This window comes from Stegodyphus dumicola, chromosome 2 (assembly GCF_044657685.1).
Source record: "Stegodyphus dumicola isolate Sdum_Otavi_A_Nest chromosome 2, ASM4465768v1".
Lineage (NCBI taxonomy): Eukaryota > Metazoa > Arthropoda > Arachnida > Araneae > Eresidae > Stegodyphus > Stegodyphus dumicola.
Window position 1 is genome coordinate 283,650,296 of NC_140769.1, and position 14,291 is coordinate 283,664,586.

At 29.8% G+C, this 14,291-nt stretch overlaps 1 protein-coding gene across 1 annotated transcript in view; it reads left to right on the top strand.

The window, feature by feature from the left end:
* Positions 1 to 14,291, top strand: part of LOC118191073 (nucleosome assembly protein 1-like 4) — a 41,672-nt gene that overhangs the window by 14,672 nt on the left and 12,709 nt on the right. The window contains exons 4-8 of the mRNA XM_085812232.1: positions 5,104 to 5,327; positions 7,157 to 7,243; positions 7,342 to 7,405; positions 9,434 to 9,504; positions 10,116 to 10,181. Of these exons, the coding sequence (XP_085668358.1) occupies positions 5,104 to 5,327; positions 7,157 to 7,243; positions 7,342 to 7,405; positions 9,434 to 9,504; positions 10,116 to 10,181 (512 nt within the window). The remainder of the gene's footprint in view (positions 1 to 5,103; positions 5,328 to 7,156; positions 7,244 to 7,341; positions 7,406 to 9,433; positions 9,505 to 10,115; positions 10,182 to 14,291) is intronic.

The following is a 14,291-nucleotide window of genomic DNA, read 5'->3' on the forward strand; positions in this document are numbered from 1 at the left end:
TCCTGAAAACCGCTTATGCCATTCAAACACACCTGCAAGAGGCAAAGTTTCATCTTCATAATCCTAAGTTAACATTTGAAATGTTTCCTCCGTGGCTGATTTTCTTAAGTTTCGCAAGAAACTTGATGTTAATTCTCTGTTCGATTTGAATATTAGACATTTTCCTGACAGAATGAAATAGCATGCGTTCAATTAATGACGCAGTACTTCCCACGGGCGTGGTCTGTTAAGTCGAAACTGGCGGCATGGATAGAGGAGGTGTGTGGCTTGACATTACCAAAACAGTTGTTGCCAACTGCTCTGTTTTCAAGCTACGCACTTAGTTTTTTTTTTTTTTTTTTTTTTTTTTGTCACACCTTTTACTTTGGAAGCTTGTCTGAGTCATGGTTGTATGAAGTGTAATAGAAATTCTCATATTAATTACCACAAAGTATAGGCAGTAAATATTGAAAATATATTTTTAGGATAGTATAATTTTACAGTACAAGTAGTGTTGAAAATTGGTCGCATTGCAGCTTCCCAGCTCGCTTTACATTACACATTTAAAATCCATAATTCTGCCTATCAAATATCTTATTTTTTGTATTTTAATTTACTGCAATAACCATAAAAGTGCATATAAAATTTCAGTGTATTCATATAAAGATCATTTTAATAGCTGCATTTGATAAAATAAAAGCTTACTGTTAAATACTGAATTAAAGCATCGTGTACTGGTTCAAAGTTTCTGGAATTGTCATGTAAATTAATAAAAAATATATCTCGTAATTACTGAACATTATCTATTTATTTTTCTTAATCATTGATTTGTTTTGTCTCTGAGAACTGGCCAATGCCAAGTAAATAATAGCCATGAATATTGGTAATTCAATCTAGGTTCATATTATGGTGAACAGAAGTTTGCATTCGTACTTTTATGGTTTTCTTCATATGTGACATGGATACATGCCAGTTTTCCATGAAGGTATCCTCCAAAGCAAATAGTCCTAGCATATTTAGCTCTGCTGGATTGTTTCAGTAGCTAATAGATAATACAAACTGATAATAAAAAAATATCAGGCTTCTTGTATGTAAATATGTAATTATTTTCAGAAGTTGGTGGAGCGGACATTTTCATGTTTAATAACTGTTTATCATTTAATATGTAAAATACGAGTCCTTTGGAACAAGACTTTTCTTCATGATTGCTACAAGTAGTTGTTCTAGTATTAATATATTACACGTGTACTTTAATTTTATTGTATATAGCAGGGTTGGCCAAACTTCATGTCAGTAAGAGCCACATGTTTGAATTCAGGAATATTTGAGAGCCACATCTAGATTTTCTAAAAGCCACAAGTTTATATTTACATCATTATAGAAGTAATGGAGGAGGTTTTAAATAGAAAGAAATCACTGATAGCGTTGTAAAAAGAGTTTAAACCAATTACTTTTTTTGGACACTGAATAGTTTTAGTTGAACATATTTCATACATATATTTCATATCCACGAGCCGCACAAATTGCCTGCAAGACCCATATCAGGCTCACGAGCCACACTTTGGCCACCCATGGTATATAGTAAACCCTCTAAGATACCACTTACAGCACTGATGGCAAATGTTTTGAGCTTGGCATGTTAAAATTCGGAAAACCCCCACCGTAACTGTGGTGCTGTGTTACATATAGAATCATCCTTATTATACACCTGCCAGGAATGCATTTAAATGCACCTGAGGTAAACCGTGACCTTCGTGAATAGATGACCTGGTCAGCTTCAAAGTCACGTGATACGGCATCGCGAAAGGCGTCTCAACTTTCACCCTTCGCACTTCTCTGTGGACAAGCGAAGAATTCCTATGTTAGTTTGTGTGCTGTTCATTAACGTTGCACTGTGTTTTTTATTATTCACGTATTTTTTATTACTAAATTTGAGATAAGTAAAGTACAGCAGTTATGCTGTTTTGGTTTTTAAGTTCATACTGGTAGTAAAGTTTACTTATTTCTTTAGTATTTTTTAATAAATATAGCTATTGACATCTATGTAGAGCTAAAATCAGTTAAGTCTACTTTCATGCCTGCATGATATTGTGTTTCAGTCTGCAAATCGAATTACGTTAAAACCAGTGAATATATACAGATATTCAAGTTTCCAAAAGGTACACTAAAACGGGATTTCTAGATAAAAATTCCGAGTGAGCGTCGTATGCGAGAAATATTTTTGAGATATCATTCTGTACGAATTTTTATCAAAAGATGGTGTTCTTTAAGTTTGTAAAGGACATCCTAAATTATAAATTACGCTTATCCATGCATTTTTTCTGATTGTCCAAAATACTTATCTGATAATCCGACATCTCCGAAAATTAGCCCAGAGGAAAAAAGAGCCAATATGGTAAACATATTTTTAATCAATTTTTGAAAAAGAAAAAAATTGCATCTTTTGAGGATTTTTCTTCTTCATTATAAGCTAAACATTTCAGATGATTCAGCTAAAATCTGCTGATATAAATTATATTTTATTGCTGAGTTTTAATCTACAGCTTAAAGTTGGGAAATGTATCTAACTATCACTTCATATGAATACAGCAGTGTCTCGTGGACAAGAAATTGTTGAAATGGGAGCATGTAAAAATATATTAAATGGATATACTAAACTTTATGGACTGAATTTGAAAACATTTATAGCTATGTCAAAAGCATAGTAATTAAAAACATTAAATTCGAACTATGACTTACCACTATATAACTAGGAAGCATATATTGAATAAAAATCATTTGAGAATCTTACTTGAGGAATAAAACATTTTATTTTGGAAAAAATTAAGATGTGTAATAAAAGTAAAATGGCTGAAAGGTACTAGTCTTTGCTTATTCGTTATACATTATCCCACCAGCCACAGAGCGGTAAAATCGCTAAACACTGGTAGTTCCGCTGGGCGAAGGGCATTTTCGTGATTTTCCCCATGTATAACGTGTAAATGAGCCAGTTTGCCTGAGAAAGTCCTCTGTGAAAGCATACCTCATGCAAATACCCTCTTCTGTTTTGCTATAATAAACTAAAGTCAAATCAAATCATTAATTAAGCTGCTTGTTATAGTTGCCTCTATGACAGTCAACTAATCTGCCTTCTATGCATTGACCATTTCTGAAAAACCCTAGTCTTGTTAAAGCTTGATGTATCAACGAATAATGAAGCTAATTACAAGTATGAAAAGGTAAAGTTAAAAATCTATTGGGGCATTAAAAAAAATAATTCGTGAATTTATATATTGATTAGGTTCAAGTGAAAAAAGATGACATAGAAAGGTTAAAAAAAATTGACATTCCTAAGAATCTTGGAAGTATTGAACCATCATCTGTTCACTCTTTTATGATTTCTTCTTTATTATCAGATTATAAGGATATCATTAATTAGTAATAATTCGCTTGCTGTAATGCAGCACAAAATTAAGCTTTATTTAATTTATGTTGCAAATCCCAAGAGCATTTAAGGAAATTTTAATTTTTCGGCGACTTTTGATCTCCATTTCTTTTTGTTAGATAAATACTGAAAGGAATAAAAAATAATTTGCATACTTTTTGAAAGCTCTGCAGTAAAGCATTGGATATATTACTCATTGTTCATTCAAGTTATTCTTAAAATTAAAAACAGCAGTAATTATTAATAATTATGTTGTGATAAGGTAATAAAAATCGCTTTTATGTCTTTTAATTGGTTAAATAGGGTTTATATTTTCTCGGTTAATTATTTATACTTTGGAATCCTTTTCATTCCTTTCCTTCGCATCTGCGAAAATAAACCTGCAAGATTTGCGATCAGTGAAATCAACAGTAAATTTTGTAAATATATTTTTCAGAGTATTTATTAAAGAATTTTATTTTAGTATTTAGTGGAAGTAAGAACAATCAAACTGTAATAAACTGTATTTATTTATGTTAATAAATAGCAATCTTTATTTATTTTAAAACTTTTTTTCAGCAAATCTTAAAATGTCATTACTATGCAGTATAAAAATAATACAAAATATTGTAAAACATTGGCTAGAAAATTTAATGAATATTTCTTAAAATACCTCTGAAGCTATCAGTCTTAACTAAAATGTATAAACGACCTCTTATATACGTTTTTCCGTAAATCTCTGAAAATTTTAATTACTAATTTATATATAATTTAAAACAAAATAATCTAAACATTTAACGAAATGCACATATTCAAACCCAAAGCAAAGCCTGAAGATTCGGACGCTTTTTGTGACGTCACTCTGTAGCTAACCGGGCCATGTTTTTCCAGATGGCCGTGGGTAAACGCAGTACATGTTTAGTGATGATGCCAATGCAAGAAACTAATATTTTTGTATTGCGAAATTTTTTTGTCACCATTGATGGCTCTGGAAATGTGATGAATGTCACCCAGAATGACCTTGCATGTCATAAGTTATCGATCACTGATCTATAGTTTCAACTGATTGCTCTTTGAAGGAGATTTTGTTAGAGATGTGATGTTCAGTATGGTTCATGCTCTCTGAAACATTGATCACTTGTTTTAAGCAGGTAGTTATAGTTGTTGCTTATGTTCACTTGTCTGACATAATCAGCCCATGCTTAGGAAATTCTTCATGGCAAGGAGAGCTGGTTTCCATTGGCAACAGCCTTGAGCACTAGTCAGGTGACAGTGTGATTTAGCTCTGTTCCGCCCCCAATTTTGCAGAACGCCTCAAGTGGATGAGTCCGAGGATCTTCCACCCCTCTCACTTCCATCAAACCACACGAAAGGACTTTTGGCTCACCACATATTTAGAGTGCCGTCATACCGCACCGACACTGTACATTTACAAACATCCATGCCTTCTCTGAGATTTGAACCCGAGCCCTTCGGCACATAAGTCAGCGACTCTAACCACTATACCGTTTGGGCGGCGGTGGTTATCATAAAAGGGTTCACTGAAATTTAATTATTTTATAGCAAGTGTGTTTCATGGAGGTAGTGTAAATAGCGAGCAAACATTTTGACTGTAAAAAAAAAGGACTGTAAGTAAAATTTAGTTATTTTTTAAAACTTAAGAATTGCATCTCCATTAAATATTTCTATAGTGATAAATTCTTGTTTGAATTTCTTTGCAGAAACAGAAGGTCTAAAAGATGCTGATATAATGGCAGCTCTAAACAGTAAATTAGGTTCCTTACTGTGTAATAATGCTTTCAATCTGCCAAAGCCAGTCAAAAGGAATGTGAAAGCCTTAAAAAAACTTCAGCTGGCTCATGTGAATTTGGAAGTAGAATTTTTTAAAGAACTCCATGAACTTGAAATAAAATATGAAAAGAAATTTGAATCATTATATGAAAAGGTATGTATAATTAAGAGAAAGTTTTGGTACTTTAGTAAAGTACAATTTAGTTGTTTCTGCATTCTGTTTATCAAGTAAAACATCAAAAGATTCATAGTTCAGATGTGCTAATGTAAAATATGTTATGAATTATGTGAAAAAACATACGAAGAAAAGATAATGGTTTAGTAGAAACAGTCTAGTGCTCAAAATAAAATATTAAGAATGACATTCAGAATAGTTATGAGTCACATGGTGAATTTATATTTGAATGCTCAAGAAGTTGAGAAATTTTTCTTTGCTCTCATTTTCTGTGTGTATTACGAGTTTGGAAATTTAATATTTGGTGAACCAAGAATGAATAGGTATTGTATTGTTTCTTTGGCAGAAAATATGCTTTTGGTTCTAAATATGTATATAAATAACTGACATAAATACAATTGAAAATATAATAAATACAATAAAAAATGCATTTTAAAATCCTGGCAGATAAACATTTGAAATAACATGAAAGTGACATCTTGCTTTCATAAGCTGATTGTGTCTAATGTAGTTTTTAAAGAAATGAGCCTTTTTTGTAGGCATATGTTCATATCTGGCTGGAAATGTCTGAACAATTTTGTTCATATTGTTATAGCTTTTACATTATGAGAAATTCTGTATTGAACCATTTTCCAGGTTACTTAGGCCAATTAAATCATTCATTCTGCTTAGAAATACATAAGATACTATGAACTTAAAATACAAGAAATGACCATACAGTTTAAAATTTGTAAACAGCTGATGAGCATAAAAAAAGGCTAAAAGCATGAATCACTACTTACATAAAATTGTTGCTGTTCAACCAACCAATGTTAACCACTGGAAAAAAAAGTCAAAATGCTATTAAGAGAAATAATGATTAAAATCACTGCAAAGATTACATTGAATTTAATTTGAAGGCATAGTTACATTTTACTCAAAGCATTTCTTTATAAATTTTTGAAATTGTATTGTGTTCATAATATTTAGATATTGAGTCTTATTTTGACAATTCCAACTTTTAACTTAATGACATCGTCAGTAGCTATCTTTCTAGGCAAGTAGCAGTGATGACAATATCCAAGCTACTAATTATGAATCATGCTATTATGATTCTATCCTTCATTTTAACCTTTGCCACATGACATCAAATGTTCATAAATCTCTGGACTACACAATGAAATGAGGCATAAAGCTGTTAGTAAAACTTAATGCCACCAATCTTCTTTAAAATATGTAGTACTATTATAAGTCTAAAATATAAATGTTTCATGAAATTTCGTGACTTGATATATTTTGTGACTTGATAAATGTTATGAACTTTATTATATTCTTGAATTTGGTTTATAATTATATTAAATATTAGATAATGTTTAATAATAATGCATCTTGCAGACCTGTTTTATTCTTAGAATGGTGCTCTAATTTAATAATTTCCTATTTTCTGACAGGTCCTTAATGTTTTTCAATGATTGTCTTTAAAAATACTTAATTTCTATGTCCAGAAATGTATATGAACCTTGTAATAATAGAAAATAATGATATGGCCATCATTTCTGCAAAGAATCACTTTGTGGTAGAAAAGAGGGAAGAAAGTGGTTGATTAAGTACAGATAATTCCCATTAATTCATAAGGATTTTAGACTTTTTATAAGGTTTTTTAATTTTCAGAAAATATATTTTAGTATATGATATGCTTTTAGAATGTGTTAGGCTTGTACTAAAGGTGTTATTGTAAGTTTTGTTTAGCTTTTATTCTAATATATGTTTTTAAGTCATTTTATCACTTGGAGTTTCTATAAACAATGCAAATTTTTGATTTTCTGAAGCGAGCTGCTATAGTAGCTGGTGATGTAATCCCAACTGATGAAGAATGTGATTTCCAGTCAGACTCTGAAAAGGAAGCTGAGCTATCAGTAAGAATTTTTTTTAAATATTTTATTTAAAATTAGCTTTATGGAAAACTTAATCATCTTGTGTTTTAATTTTTTAATACTGTTTTTTTTTTTAACAGAATGAAATTCAGAAAGTCAAAGTTGAAGATGATACTGAAGCAAAAATGGATGTGCCTGAGGCTGGTATGGTAATTTTTTAACATTCATGTTAATGTTACTTTATTGTATACTTTGAAGAAACTGGAAAAAATTTATAAGTAATCAGTATTTCTGTTATAATTTAATGTTTTAATTGGTCATGAATTAAAAAATATAAGAACCAAAATCAATTTCAAAAATATTTTATAAATAGGTTGTTTAGTTGAAGCTTAACATATCACTGAACTTCGCAGATCTAATATTAATTGGTAATAATAAATGTATAGTAATTTTAAAACGCGCTGTGCAATGAACTGGAAGTTGATCTGTCAGCACTATCGTAATCTTCACAGCAGATGTTTTTATTTTATTCGGCTTATAATTCCTTACTAAATGTAGTATTTCATCTCTATGTACGCCGTCTTTGATATGATTTAAATTCCTCGTCATTATAAATATCACGAATGCCCATCAAATAGTTTTCTGGTTGCAATTTTCTAATTTCGACTGTGCGTAATGTAAGCTTTACGCATGCGCGCGTTGAAAGAAATGTTTAAGGGGTATCAGAAACCCCTATACCGACAATGTTAAATTGGCCATTTTCGATGTACCTTTTCTCAAAATCTGCTGTAGATTACAGGCTTGAAATTTTTTTCTGTAATTAAAGTATACCTATCTGATTATACTGAAATGAGCTTTTGAAACATTTTGAATTTTAGAGTAAATTACAGAATATTTTGTTAGGCATAATAAAATTTAGCACTTTTCTCACACAAAAAAATTAAACAAATTTTTTTTTTCTAAGGTTATTACAAAATCTCATTTCAGTAAATATTAGGGAACTTAATAAATAAGCCATAAAAAGTTTAGATACCTGTGAGCAGTAGTTCCTGAGAAAAGATACATCGAGTATAAAAAAATCACATTTGGAGAAAAACACGTTTTTATGTTAAAATTCCTCATTGATCAAAGCAGTAGATGACAAATTAAAACGAAATTTTTTTACAGTTCTAATTTTCATAGAGATTAAAGAATGGTATTTTTAGAAAGATAAAAGTGTAGAGAATTTGAAAATGAAAAAATCCGAAATCACAATTTTTTGAAGATTTTGGTGTTCTAGCACCCTTTAATAAAAAAGTAAATAAATATTAAGACTTTTTTTTTTTTGTAAATTTTGATACCCTTTAGATCATAATTGCTCTTTATTTCATAAATTACGGTTTCAAATTTTTAATTTCTGCCTGCCATCCTACCAGATTTAAACTGATGATCTATAATCCAGAAAAACCGATAATCCGGAATCGCCGAAGTCCCGACGAGTCCGGATTAAAGACTTTTGACTGTATTTCCATTTTTCACTAGCCAAATCATTTTTATGCAGCAATCTGCACACAGTCTTATGCTGAGAAAGATGGTTTGTAGGCAGTGAACTTTTTTTTTTTAATTTCAATTGCTTTAAATTATATTTTGTAATTTTGTTCTCAGTTCCTACTACATAGGCATCTAAAGATTTTGTAGTAGGTCTTTGGGGGGCTGGATTTTTCTTTAAAACAAAGATGCGACTTCAGATTTAATAAGAGCTTTACGTACCTTTGTTGTGTGTACATTTTTTGCCCCTTTCCCAGTTGGATATAAACTTTGACATTTCTTTCTTTTCGTATTAATTATGCCACTTATTTTATGTGTAGAAATATTTAAACCTAGCTTTTCACATCTTTTTAATAATTTAATAAGTATTTCTCTTCAGACAGTGTAAGATCCATTTATTTTTCAATGAGATTTTAAAGAAAATATTTTGAATGCAGAAGGCGCTAATTAAACCTTATTCCAATGTGATGCCAGTCGTTTTTGAATTCTAAAATTAATGTTTAAGTTAGTGGAGAAAATGAAAATTCTTACAAAAATGTGTGAAAACACTCTGTAAATTAGATATGAAGAAAATGAATAGGCAGAAAAATATGCAGTTTTTTTTCCCCTCTGAGGAAATGTGAAACTAGAAAATTTTAAATGTGTTTTTTTTTAATGTCTGTAATTTTGAAACAAAGTATTCAGTCAAAAAATAATCTTTTGTAGATATTAAAGGCATTCCAGAATTTTGGTTGACAGCTCTTAAGAATGCTCCTACTGTTGCAGATTTGATTGAGGTGAATATAAAGTTTATTATTATGAAAGTTATTTTATATATGTTTATTAACATTTTTTAAGAATATTGTTCTCATGTTGTTGGTGCTTAGTATCATTCATTTTACCTTCTGTATTATAAAAATGTATTGCTTAGCATAGAAAAATAAATTTATGAGGTAATTTTATCTGTGCTTTTTGACATTTTGCTTTAAAAACCATTTTGTGGTATTGTAATATGTGGTACTAACACCATAAAAATTTCTTTTGTGTATTAGCATTCACAATATAAAATCTATTGATGAAATTTTGTAGAAATATAATTATAGGATTTTTGAATTTTTCAAAATGTTATTAATATTTAAATTTTTGTAATTGTTATAATTTGCATTAAAAAGGAATATAGAAGCAAAATTGAATTAAATTTTTTAAAAACATTTAGCTATGTCATGTGGCAGTTAGCAGTAACTTATTTTCATTGTTTTGTAATAAGTCTCGTCTGAGGTTATTACCTGAATTTTTCAGAATACAGCCTTTCCACTTGGAACTAAAAAAAAATAGTTAATGGAAAATTAAAAATTTATTTGTAGATTCAGAGAATAGTTTTCATTATTCACATATTTTTCATTTTTAGGAGTATGATGAACCTATTTTAAAGCATTTGATAGATATAAAAGCAGTAACTTTGTCTGATCCTATGGTAAGTTTTTTTTTTTTTTTTTTGTTTGTATGTGTTTAATTCTAAGAATCAAAGTGTAAAAGAATTTTGATAGTTTACCACTAATACCATATTTAACTTCAGTGGAGAATATAATTTACTTATAATATTTTAATTCAGTGGAGATTTTTCTGTGCATTTCTTGCATTCACTTTTTGGCAGCCATCAATTAGCTCAGCTCATATTCCAGTTACTGTCCTGGAGTGGGCACAAACATACACAAAGTTTGCATTGTAAATTTGACTTATCGTGCATACTTGGAAAGAAAAAACTGCTTAATTTCACAATTGGCAATAGAAAAATGAAAGAAGTTGTATTAAGTAAACTTGAAACATTGTGAAAACTTGCATTCTGTGTTCAATGGACTTTCATTCTGTGAAAATGATCTAATTTTATGCAAATGCAGTGTTAAAAATTACAAGTATTTTTCAAAAACTGGTTTAAAGATGGCCTTATTTCGTTTTTTAGACAAAGGAATATATATCAGTTAAGTACTGTAAAGAATTGGGTTTATCCTCCAAGCAAGAACTTAATTGATATAATGTAGCTGTCGGTTCTGGTTTTCCATCAAATCCAGTCTCCTGCTAGGTTACAAAAATCTCCTGCCTTTTAATTTTTAGTTTATAGTGAGAAAAAATGTTTTCCACCAATAAATGAAACTCTATAAGGAAATTCAGTTTCCCACTTCTCAATTTTATTTCATCTGGATTTGATCTTCATCATATTAAATTTCATTTGATCTGACTTTATTCTGCTACAGACATTTCTATATGAAGATTTTAGGTTTATGTTTCGAGCAATGTTTAATCAATTAATTTTGTTTACTTCAGTATATGGTACATTAGTAAGTTTATCTGCATAAATATTACATATATTGCTTATTAATTTTATTTTAATTGTATTTAAACAGTCCTTAGTAGTATAATTCTTATAGTCAAAATCGGCAAAGAGTCGTTAATTTTACTCATCTTGCATTTCTGTCTGGGTTTTATGACTGCCATTTTGATGGTGAATAGCAGTTTGGAGGAATATTGTTCGTTGATTTATGATCAAGATAAATCTGGGTTATTTTTTCAATTCATTCCATGATGTAAGAAAAACTGTATGATTATTTGAATTTTGGGGCTAAAAGTGAAATATTTTGAAATTGTCTTCTGCAAATGAGGAATTCATAAAATATTATCTCAAAATCTTTTCCCTTTTTGGGATATGGATTCTTTTATTAAATGGTGTTAAATTTGCCCCCTGATCAAATTTTGGTGATTTTTTAAAGCCAGTTATGTACAAAATATTTTATTCGAAGATTTGTGATTTTTGATTTGTTTCACAAACATTAACAAATATTAAAATGATGATATTAAAATTAATATATAAGACATTAAATGTTTTTATTTTTCTGTTATGTGAAGTGACATCATAACATCCATCTTGGTGAGTTGAAAATATTTTTAATCCAAAAAATAAGCTAGAAACTAAATGCTTACAAAACACTTGGAAAAATCTAAATAGCTATTGTAGTTATCTTAAAATTAATATGTGTATATTATTCACTAAGAGTTTTTCCCAGGTAGTTCTTGCAGAATATTCAAATGTGTATCGGTATTTTCTGTAAATGTACTTCAGGGTTTTAAACATGTAAAATAGCATTATCACCATTTTCAGTTTGATGAAAAATTTTATTTGTGATGTGTCTGATTTTTCACATAAATTACTTTTGCATTCATTATGTACTTAAACAAACCATGACAGAAGTAAGGTATAAAAATGTTTATTTGTGAACTTTTCTAACAGTATGTATTTTTTATGTATTTACTGCATTATTTGATGTGGAAACCTTCTGCAGGCAAAATATATTCCTAAGCTTCATTTATTTGGTATGAAACAGTTGAGAAATTAGCAACATTAAATGTATGAATTTATAAACTATTTGAAGCACATTTTCTATTTATAAACATAATGCATTTATCTATATAAATTAACTCTTTTTTATGAAATGTTAAAGAAATCAAGGAATTCTGTACTTTTTACAATTTATGTAAAGCTGAATGAATTCTAATTTTGTATTGGATAATTTCAAATACAGGGTTCATAACATTTAAAAGAAAATTTTTATATGAATCTGTTCAATTAAAAATGTAGGCTGCCTTCAAATATTAAACTTTTGAGACTTTTTAAGAATTTACTGCAAAAAAATTTCTTATAATAAAATACAGTACAATGTCTGAAATGCGGACTCGTTGGGACTTTGGCGATTTGGGATTTTTCCGTATGTTAGATCATCAGTTTAAATCTAGTAAGATGGCATGTCGATATTATAGAATTAAAAATATGAAATTGCGATTTATGAAATAAGTATTTATGATCTAAAGAGTCATAATACAGGGAAGACCCAATCCTCCTAGTCCCACTGGACCATATGACCATAAAGGGTCGACCCCCTCAAGACCACAAAAGGAAAGAAGAGAGAAAAAGAAGCTAATTAACTAAAAAAATTGAAGGTTAATTAATGAACTAAAAATAAGGAAGAGACATTCAAACAACGAAGCACAGCACAAAACATTGAAAATCCAAAAACAATTAAAAACCCCACGGGCAGAGTGGCGGAAACTCTCAAGAAACATTCATTCGCATGAATTTTCGGAACAGGCACAGGCGGTCCAAAGCCATCGAGGAATTCCCAATTTAAATAACCTGTAGAAGGTCAAACCGAATTCCTTACAATATTACTTTAATAGTGTATTATTTGTATAATCATAATTCTATTTAAACTATTAATTTATTTCAAAAATTTATGATCTAAAGAGTATCAAAATTTACAAGAGAAAGCTTAATATTTATTTGTTTACCTTATTAAACATTTATTTCAATGCAAGTTGCATCTTTTTTTTGTGCTAATACTTTCTGTTTAATTCTGTAGACAGACATAATCTTTTGTTTAGTTACATTGTTGAAGTCCTGCAACTGGTGTTACAAGAATTCAGACTATAACTTGTCAATCGAAATTTTTCTCGTTTTCAGCAACTTCTCTGTCACTTTCTTCACTATCGGTAGCGGTATTTTCTGGATTTGGAACCATAGTACAGATTTTGCCATTCATTAATTGATTGATGATTGAGAAGCATTGTCATTCATCGCAATGAAAAACTTCTTTCATATCATTTTCATTTATTACCACTTCTCCACATTTCTTTACAAAATCTGTTAATTGGAAAATTTCACTTTTGTTTTGTGATATCCTAGAGCCTTTAAAATTAGCAACTATCATCATCAAATTTAGCTGTTGTTCACTATCCATATTTCGCTATGCATCATGCGGTTAGCGACTAACGACAAGTTGTTCCGTTAAATTTTATCTTGCTTCTATCGCGCACTGAGACAATTAAGCTGGAATTGTATTAGTTTAGTTATTTATTATACTTATGTCTATTTCTTGCTCGTGCTTAAGGTTTTTCTGAGTCTTGAATAAATAAATTGCCACATATACTTAAGGCTGTTTGAGGGCCGGCTCTAGATATCTATCGTACCGCCTGATGCATTCTCTGTGGATCCTAAATTCTGCGACCCAGTGCGGCCATATGAGTGCTGGTTTTGGGTTTATGTGAATAACAGATTAGTTATTCTTAATTCAAATAGCCCTAAATGTAATCTTTGGATTTATGAGTATCAAGAAAATATTTTTAGCATATGGAAAGAAATTTTTGATAAATTTTTTCGTAGTCAACATTTTTAGCACATTTAACTTAAATCTGTAATCATTGCCAAGCGTAATGTCAACATAAAAGGTTACCATACTCCTTTATTATTAAATTACTAACAGAAGAAAATTGTTTAGGCATCGCTACATGAGTCATTACTAAAATTGTCATGTTTTAATAAACATGCGGTGATAAAAAGGAAAGCATAACAAATAATAATTTGCCAGGTTGGCATCAAATCAACGATGTATACATGTGTAATGTTTCGGTTTCAGATGTGTGCCAAGCAGATGCGCAGCAACGAAGCCAAATCACCGATGGTACAAATTTATGCTAAAATTTTTTTCAATAACAAGGTATTTAGTGTCAAAATGAAATTAAGAATCGCGACTCTCCA